General features: G+C 39.0%; 2 protein-coding genes across 2 annotated transcripts in view; both read right to left on the bottom strand.

Moving 5' to 3' along the window:
* ankfn1b (ankyrin repeat and fibronectin type III domain containing 1b) overlaps positions 1 to 9,190 on the bottom strand; it is an 84,914-nt gene that overhangs the window by 33,258 nt on the left and 42,466 nt on the right. The window lies entirely within an intron of this gene.
* The window catches only part of LOC104958650 (receptor-type tyrosine-protein phosphatase U-like), a 71,374-nt gene continuing 66,059 nt past the window's right edge, over positions 3,876 to 9,190 (bottom strand). Inside the window, exons 7-8 of the mRNA XM_010786412.1 lie at positions 4,962 to 5,064; positions 3,876 to 4,188 (exon numbers count right to left, since the gene is read on the bottom strand). Coding sequence (XP_010784714.1) covers positions 3,876 to 4,188; positions 4,962 to 5,064 — 416 coding nt within the window. The remainder of the gene's footprint in view (positions 4,189 to 4,961; positions 5,065 to 9,190) is intronic.

Here is a 9,190-nt window from a genome sequence, read left to right as displayed (position 1 = left end):
CATAACATGAAGCCGCGGGCCGGATTAGTCTATGTGTAATAAAAAAGGAAAGCACACTTAAAAGAGTTCATCCAAATGCAACGTCAGTCTTAGGGCTCCACAATTAATTGATAAGAAAAGGCAATATGGAATCGTGTAATATCAAAATAGCATAAAAGTGTAATATTTGGTAAAATATCTGAAAATATCTGAGTCCAAGTCCAAGAGGTGCAGATTCAAACTAATTCTACTGAGTTAATGAAAACAAATGAGAGCAGTGGCCTTACTGCTTTTCCTCATATGGTGCGCTTTCTGGGAAGATGATTTTAATATCTTGATACCCTGGACACAATTTTTTAGAACTATATGCAAAACAACAATTGATTATTATTCAAGAATCTTCCAATCTAAGATTTTTTACAAGATTACCACAACAAAAAAACAACTCAACATCTTGAATATTGAACCATCACCATTATGTAGATTCTGTGATGAGGAAGAGGAAGACCAGATGCATTTATTTTGTTATTGTCCATATGCTGCAAGTCTGTGGTATGAGATTCAAAATTGGCTTAAAGGTCACCTATCATGCTATTTTTAGGCAATAGCATAGGTTTCAGATATATACAAATATATAAAAAACATGTCTATGAAGTGTTTTGCTCAAAATACCAAACAGATCACCCATTCTAGCCATGCCTCATATCCCTCTATTTCACTTCCTGTTTCAAAAGGGCTGATTTGGGGATAAAGCTATAAAAAAAAAGCTTTAAAAGATTGATTAAAAAATAAAAAAGGACCCGGCAGCTACTGTCTAAACTAAATGCTGCCGTGATGAAACGCCATATCATGGATTATCAAGGATTATCTCTGAAACAGTATGGAGCTCAAAGGCTTTCTCTCTTGCCGGTTATACCACAAGGTGAGTTCCTTTTTACTTCCTGCTTCTTCACACACATGCTCTCCAGTACAGGTTAGCTCTGAGTGTTAGCGATGCTAATGTAAACACCGACCATATTACGTCCAAAACAGTCGGGCATTGTTTCTGATAGCAACGTTTCTGATTGGCCCGTGGGTCCACATTTCAGATATTACGTCGTATCGGACGCAAATCTGGATCAGCTCCGTAGTTCCCCCGTTTTTAGAGATTTGGGTACGGAGGAAAAGAGAGAGGGCTTTATTTTCTGACGCTGCGTGAGTTCCCCGACACACCGGGTACACATACATATAAAAAAGTGAATTTTGCATGATAGGTCCCTTTTTTATTTTTTATTTGTATTTCTGTTGTACCGATATGTTCACTTTGTTTTATGGGGTTTTATATTTTATATTGTTGCATCGACTCAGTTGTCTTGTGTCTTAACTGTCAGAGAGAAACCATTATTTATTTTATTTTAATTATCATATATTTTACCTCCTTGTGTCCATTAACCTGATCAAATGTTACATGTAGCTGCATGTACCTTTAAAAGTTCGTAACAAATAATCTGTGGGGAATTTCTTGTTGTTTGTTTTAACTTGTGATATGTCATTTTGGAAAGCACTTAGAGCTGCATGTGTTGTATGAAAAGTGCTATAAAGCTTTATTATTATTATCATATTTTAATTGTATATATAGCAGTATTGATAATTGTGTATGTTTGTCCTGCCTCAATAGAGACTGGCCCCACTGAAGGAAAATCTGCCAAAAGCAATTACTGCTTCAATTAAATGGCGGTCCACAGTGAGCGTGCTAAATCTCATTTATCCTGGGTAATTTTACAATCATATTATTTTCTTTCTTCCTCCCTCCGCGGCTGAAAACACAAATATTGTTGGTAAAGAACAGATTGAGGATGAAAGTTTTTGCAGGACAAAGAAGTGAATTATCATGAATTGTTATATTCAGTTTGTTGTGTTGGCTGCTGTGTAAATAGAATCAATTAAACTGGAAACTGGAATAGATGAGCAAGTAACAAAAACATTGCTTTACTCTTTAAATAGAAATGCAACACTTCTATAGGGACCACTTTTCAGAGGGAAAAGCACGAGCTGTCTGCTAAATAATGCATATCATTTATGGGATCGACTTCCAATTGTTATGACTATTCTTGGAAGAAGACATTATCACGGTTATGATGCTTCTTCTTGTGGCTTCCTGCTCCTGCAAAGACACCAAGAGGAGATTTTCTGCGTCTCTGAAACAGACAGGAAGCTCAGAAAGAGACCTGCTTTTCAAAATAAAGGCAATTTAGAGTAACTGTATCCTTACAGGAGGCTTAGGTCTTAGGGCTTATATAGAGGCATGTCTTTTCAAAATAAAAGCTCCATATTGTTACTTAATACTTGCAGGAAGCTCAGTAAGAGACGAGTTTTTCAAAATAAAAGCCCCATAAAGTTACTTTATCCTTGCAGGAAGCCCCTAAAGAGGCATGTTTTTCAAAATAAAAGCCAAATATGCTTCAGTGCAAGAATCTGAGGATGAAGATTGTTTTACAAAAATAAAAGCCCAATAGAGTTACTTAAACCTTAAAGGAAGCTCACAAAGAGGCGTGTTTTTCAAAATAAAAGCTCTATCGAGAAACTGAATCTTTACAGAAGCGCATGACGATGGTTGTTTTTCAAAATAAAAGCCACATAGAGTAACGGTACCCTTAGGCAAAATGTCAACCTTTCTCATAATGTTCTCGTTTTTCCTGACTATACTTTAATTGTTCCTAACCCTGATTCCTTGTTGTTGTTGTTGTTGTTGTTGTTGTTGTCCACATGATAAGAGATATTTATTTGTTATATTTCACAGTGGTTTCCTGGCTCTGGAGACTCACTTCGCCTCAGTCTCTTTCTGCATCTGCTGCAGAATCAGGTAGTGATATTTAGATGAGAAGAGGCAGCCAGGCAGGAGCACATGAGCTCCATATGGGCCTAATGATTTAAACAGCATTAAGTTTCTCTGCTTCTACGCACACTGCCCGGCACATTTCCTATTCACGCTTCAGCCACTTTTCCAATTGCTCAAGAACTCCTTTTCAGATCTCTTTAAGCCTGCAAGGCGGTGTTTGATTTTCTCTGCAGAAAAAACGTTTTTAAAGAGCTTGGACATCTGACAAGCGGACACAAACCGCAAAAATACAGATTGTAATGATCTCCTATAGCTGTTCAATTCGACAATTTCCACATGTTTTGAAAGGCTTTCATTGAGAAAAGATCCAACATATCTATTGTTAATAGTTTACATATTAATTTCACAACTACATTTATTTGTATTATGTGTATATACATTAACATTGCATCCGTCAGAGATTAGTTTAGTATATTTTCCACCTGTATAAATCTGTTAACCTTTTTTTACTGACTACTACCCATGTTACATATGTTATTCTACATGTTATTTTATTATTCCACCATTATGTTCTTGCTAAATTCTATTTATTTTTATGTCTTAGGTGTTAGTTGTTGGAGGAGACGGAGACATAGGATTTCCATATGCTGTTGTTGTGCTATGACAACAAAGCCTCTGAATCCTTTAAATCTTTAAATCACGTTGACATTAAGGTTTATTTGTGGGACACAATCAACCCAAAGCCTTCTTCAAAACAGCACCTTTTTAATGCAGAGAGTACTGGAGATTTCCTCGAAACAAATCTAAGTTGTGTTGAAGTTAGTACTGTACATCCTCAAACAGGAAGTAATTAAACTCTCTAACAGGAAGTTACTAAACAGAAAGCCAAGTGTCACCGCTCTGATTTTGCTGGTTTTTAAAGAGCCTGTATACGAGGGAATATGACAACCGGATAAAAAAATGAAACACTGCAAATGGTTATTCTCTCCTAAAAGCTGTTCCATTTTACTCATTTGTGAAAGGTTTTCATTGAGAAACGACCCATCATATCCATTGTTAAGGTTGCTGCAACATAAAATCAGCGCGTCTGAAACAGAAAGCCGGGTCTCACCCCTCTGAAGTTGCTGGTGGCCTGGAAGAAGATGAGGTAGTTCTTGGTGGGGTCCAGTGGGCTGTTCCAGAAGCCGTTGTAGGTGTGGTTGTCTCCCACGGTGAAGGGCGTGGCCTCGGGCAGCGAGCTTGGGGCCAGTTCAGCCGTGAAGTAATGCGGGGCCCCTTTAGCCTGAGCCTCGCTGTGGGAGGTGGGGGTCGGGAAACAGTCGACTCCGCCCAACTCCCTCCGCCTCACCTGCCGAGACCCATCCTCCTCCACCACCACCACCTGGTACGCACTGCAGGAAGAAGGGTGGAGGTTAGGGTTTTAAAACAGATAAAAGTACTCTAAATAAAATAGACTAAATAACAGCAAGTGAATTACGTTTTCAATCAGAATAAGAATTAGTAACTTATCCTTTTTGTGAAAGTTGATCAATTTTTAAATACAAGAAATAAAAGATAAATAAAAGAAGATTGCAAATTATTCATTCTTATAAATCTAAAGATATTTATAAATATATAAGGAGTTCAAAGAAGAAGAAGTTAGAAATAAAGTAAATCATAATTTCTATATATTCATGTTGGTTTACTTAATTCCTTTATGTAATGAAATGTATTTTTTAATAGTAATATTATATAATTTTTGTGCAATATATTAATTTATTTTGGCCTTTAAGCCTTAAAAAAAGTGGAAAATGGGGTAATATTGCAAGAATCACAGTCACAGGAAGGAACTACAGCACGGTCACATGACTTCACGTCACCACCGCTAAGCTAAAACCAGCTAATGTTGGGCGTGATGACGTTTAGTCGTCTCATTTGGAAACTTGTTAGCAACCAGTGTTTAAATCTGCTAGTGGGGTATTTACTGACGTATTAACAAACATATTCCCAGCTTGTGTTAACCAGACCCTATTTAACGCTAAAAACCAAAAACACATACAAAACGTAGAAATTAGTGAACTCATTCCTGCACCAGTCGATCTGCCTCAAGCCTGGAGAAATATGTTTTGACAGCAGCTATAAACACAGTGGATGGATGCAGGCGTGTGTTGTTGTGTTATTGTACCTGACCGGAGCCCCTCTGGCCAGCGCCGGGCGCAGCAGCACGGTGATGGTGCTCTCAGATTCACTCAGCGGAGAGGGGATGTCTTCATAGTCAAACACCGGCGCTGAGGAAAGAAATAAAATGTTGAAATACTGTGGAAGAAATCCTTTAATTTTCACATTTCTAAAAGAGATCAAATATATGAATATGTATGATCCTGGGAGCCATTCTTTTTGCTTCAAACTTTGAACCTTGCACACTCCTCAGTATATTTTGAACATTGCTTCCTCAACAACAAACCAAAGAAGTTGTGATTGACTGATGCCAGCGCTGTTGCTTTCTGTAGATGTTCATCTGACACTTCCACATGAGGTGAAATAGCTTATTAGACCGTCCAGAAAAACGCGATTCTGCGATCGCAGAATTTACCGTATAATCATCAAAATGGCGCAGATTTTTAAAAGGCCGCATATTTATCAAAAGGCCGCATAATCCCCGCATTTTTCCACACAAAGTTGAGGGGAAAAAAAGTTAACTCGTCTTGACGTGAAGTAGTGACGATGATGACGCGACGTCATCAGCTCGCGCATCACAGAAGGTAAACAACACCGTAGAGTGAACGTGTGGAACTCACACGAGAGAGAAAACACCAAGATGAACAAATCTGATCCATCTCATTTACCCACGAACTTTTCTGCTAAAGAACGGGCAAAGCAGTACCCCGATGTCTTTCACAAAAGTGGGGGGAAACTATTCTGCACCCCGTGCAACTGTGTGTTGGAGCATAAGTCTTAGAGAAAATCGACGGTGACAACCCACTTTGATTCATTCAAGCATTCGAAAATGGCTTTCTGGCTGCCGCGGAGCAAGGGAAAGCCAAACAACTCACGTTCAGCCGAGCGGGATCAAGCCTCAAACTCTTTCGAGGGGCTACAAGAAACGAAGGTGAGTAGCCTACAAGATTGAAGGGGGCGGCGCGAGAGACTCGAACGAGTAAATGAGAAACACGAATGAGGTGGAGAAGTGTATAGTGTGGTGGTGGGTGTGTGTGTGTGTGGTTGGTGGTGTGGTGTGTTGTGTGTGGTGTTGTGTGTGGTGTGGTGTGTGGTGTGTGTGTGGGGTGTGTTGTGTATGATGGTTTCTGTGTGATGTCGTGCGTTGGTGTGACTGAGGTGTAGTGGGAGTTGTTTGTGTATGTGTGAGAAGGAGAAGGGAGAGTGTGATAAGAGTTAGGAAAGAAGTGGTGTGCCGCAAGCCTGGTGCGCGCAGTAATAAGGTGTATGAGACATGGGAATTGAGTGATGGAGGCAGGATACCTCATACCTGATAGTGTGTAGGAAAGGTTTGGTGCGGCTGAAGCGAAGACATGTGGGATGCTGTGTTATAGGTGAGAGGAGCAGGTTGTGGAGGGGCATGGTTGGTGTAGGGGTAGCAGAGGGNCCCATTTGTGACATCATTTTGCCTCACTTTTCGCCAAACTGCATTGTGGGGAAGCAAAGCGAAGATTTCCAGGATTTCCAGGATTTCCAGGATTCAAAAGTTGAGCAATGTTCAACTTCTGAAGCTGAGGTGGAAGCGTCAGCCAATCAAATCCCGTTTATGCAAATCTGACAGTACAAGCGCTAGCCAATCAAACCGCGTGCNTGCGTTACTATAGTTACTACCCCACTCAAATGTAATGGAAACGCAGCATAAAGTGAGCCTGGCCTACCAAGGCCTAACTATACCGTACTAAGCCGTGCGAGGCCCTGCAATGGAAATGCACCATAACAGAGCACTTATATACGGTACTAACAAAGGACTGGCTTATCTAAAGCCAGTTGAGTAGCACTTGAAATGTTTTAGTTCTATGAAACCTGATGTACTTATATGATTCTGTTTTCTTCAAGTTTGTATCTTCTTGGTCGAATGCACTTATTGTAAGTTGCTTTCGATAAAAGCGTCAGCTAAATGAAATGTAATGTAATGATACTAAAACTTTTCAATGCTTCAAAGATATATTTTTATCCAAAATAAAATAAAAATAAATGTGTTATTCTTACTATTTATAACAATTACATTTGTATGATTTTACATTATTTATTTATTTGTATTTTTTATTCATATTTTTATTTTATTGTATAAAAGTCTAAAAAAAGATGATTAAGCCACTGGCCCAAGCATGATCCAAACACTTTTTCCTACATAAAGCTATGAGGCACAACAACTTTTTATTTTTTTTGCATCATAGTTGGATAAAATCGTAATATAAGTCAAGTAATACTTCACACCAAGACTCCCTAACTTCCCCACTCTCTCCTAATGTTGCACTATTAATCCTTTTCATAATGCATGCTGGGTTTCACCACCCAACGCTCCTCTTATTAAACCCCCGTGTAATGCAGCCCTCAGCTGTTTGTGTGTGAGTGTGTGTTTTCCAGGTTGAACACACTTCATTTTACAACCGGCATTAACTCTGCATCAGAAACATTTCCAGCATTTTTGTTTCTGCTTATCTGTTGTAGCCATTTGCTCCTCTACGTCCTCTGCCAGTTAATTCTCTGCGTGAGGTAAAATGAGACGGAAACACTCAACCTGGTCGTCCCCAGAGCTTTGCTGAGGTTGTGTTGCTCTGAGATCTGTCCTAATTATATTATAAGGGCCTCTTGTTTTTTCTGTTTCTAGTCATCATCAGTCAATGGCAGTGTGTGGGAGGCCTCCACACACCACAGGGGAAATGTGCGGGTAATGAATATAGATAGCGCGCTATTATTCCATGTAGAGGTGGAAAGGTTATGGAAATAATATGCAGAAGTGTGGCTACATGTTTTTAATCTCCTACATCAGAATCAGGTTTATTGCCAAGTAAGGTTACATGATTTATTCTAACAACATTTACCTCTTTCTTCCCCCCAAAACCACAATTGAAATCAGTTTTTCTTGCATTATTAACCCTCTACTCTCCTTCTTTAAGGCCCCAACGCGCCATAATAATAAACAATAAGGATGTTTCTCAGAAATACAGTACAGTATTTTGTTATAGTGTTTTTAATACAATAACTGCACCATGAAGAGCTTTACAAAACAGGGAAAAGAGAATACAACATTTAAATACAACATGATAATATAAGATATAAATATTAAAAAATATATATAAATATTTGCTGCGTTGTTAAAATGACAGCACAAAATATTAGTTAACAGAATATCTTAAGTAAAAAGGAAATACAATAAGAATAGGACAAATTGCTTTTACTGAAACATTAAATATGTACAGAATATCTATATGTATATTTATTATTGTAATAATTAGTGTTACGGCCCGTCCACACAGCAGCTTGGAAAAGATCTTGAAAATCTTGGAGGTGGGCGTGTCTGAAAGCTTGGGGATTTTTTGCGACCAACAACCAATCACATGAATCTCCCGCCCCGACATACAAAGCAATAGCAATGTTAAAACGAAGTAAACTGGATACAACAGGCGAAAACCTACCAGTTTCACCCACTGTCTCTGCCACCTCCCTCCATGCCTGGTTCCTCCGGTTTGTGTCCCGGTAAATAGTTCTGGTCGTAAAGAACCGGGTGATTTGCTACCGTAATTTCTCGTTTGGAATATGAGGAAATGAACTGCGGCACGCGGTTTGATTGGCTAGCGCTTGTACTGTCAGATTTGCATAAACGGGATTTGATTGGCTGACGCCTCCATCGAGGCGGCAAAAATAGAACATTGCTCTACTTTTGCANAAATGATGCCGAAGTAACAACATACTGATACCGGATAGTAAAAACCATGATAAAAGGTGTTTCGCCTGCCGTCTGTCTGCAGACTTGTCAAAGCCTTAATTCATGGTTTTTACTATCCGGTATCAGTATGTTGTTACTTCGGCATCATTTTGAAACGTGTATTACAATTAAATCACGGTAAAATATGTTCATTTTGTTGTAGTTGTAGCCCCCTTGCCAGCGATTCTCTCTCTAGTTTAGCATACTCAGCCCGACTCAGCCTGGTTGTTGGCCCGCTTAAACCGCGCTCCGCACTGTAGTGGAAATGCGCCATTAGTATGTAAGTGCTTAGTTAGTATATGAGTGCTTAGTTAGTACATAAGTGCTTGGTTAGTATATTAGTGCTTAGTTAACATATAAGTGCTTAGTTAGTATATGAGTGCTTAGTTAGTACATAAGTGCTTAGTTAGTATATAAGTGCTTAGTTAGTATATGAGTGCTTAGTTAGTACATAAGTGCTTAGTTAGTACATAAGTGCTTAGTTAGTA

The sequence above is a fragment of the Notothenia coriiceps genome, unplaced genomic scaffold, assembly GCF_000735185.1.
Source record: "Notothenia coriiceps isolate Sejong01 unplaced genomic scaffold, NC01 NC01_scaffold00029158, whole genome shotgun sequence".
NCBI classification, from domain to species: Eukaryota; Metazoa; Chordata; class Actinopteri; order Perciformes; family Nototheniidae; genus Notothenia; species Notothenia coriiceps.
The sequence above is the reverse complement of the archived record's forward strand: the minus strand, read 5'-3'. Positions and strand labels throughout refer to the sequence as shown.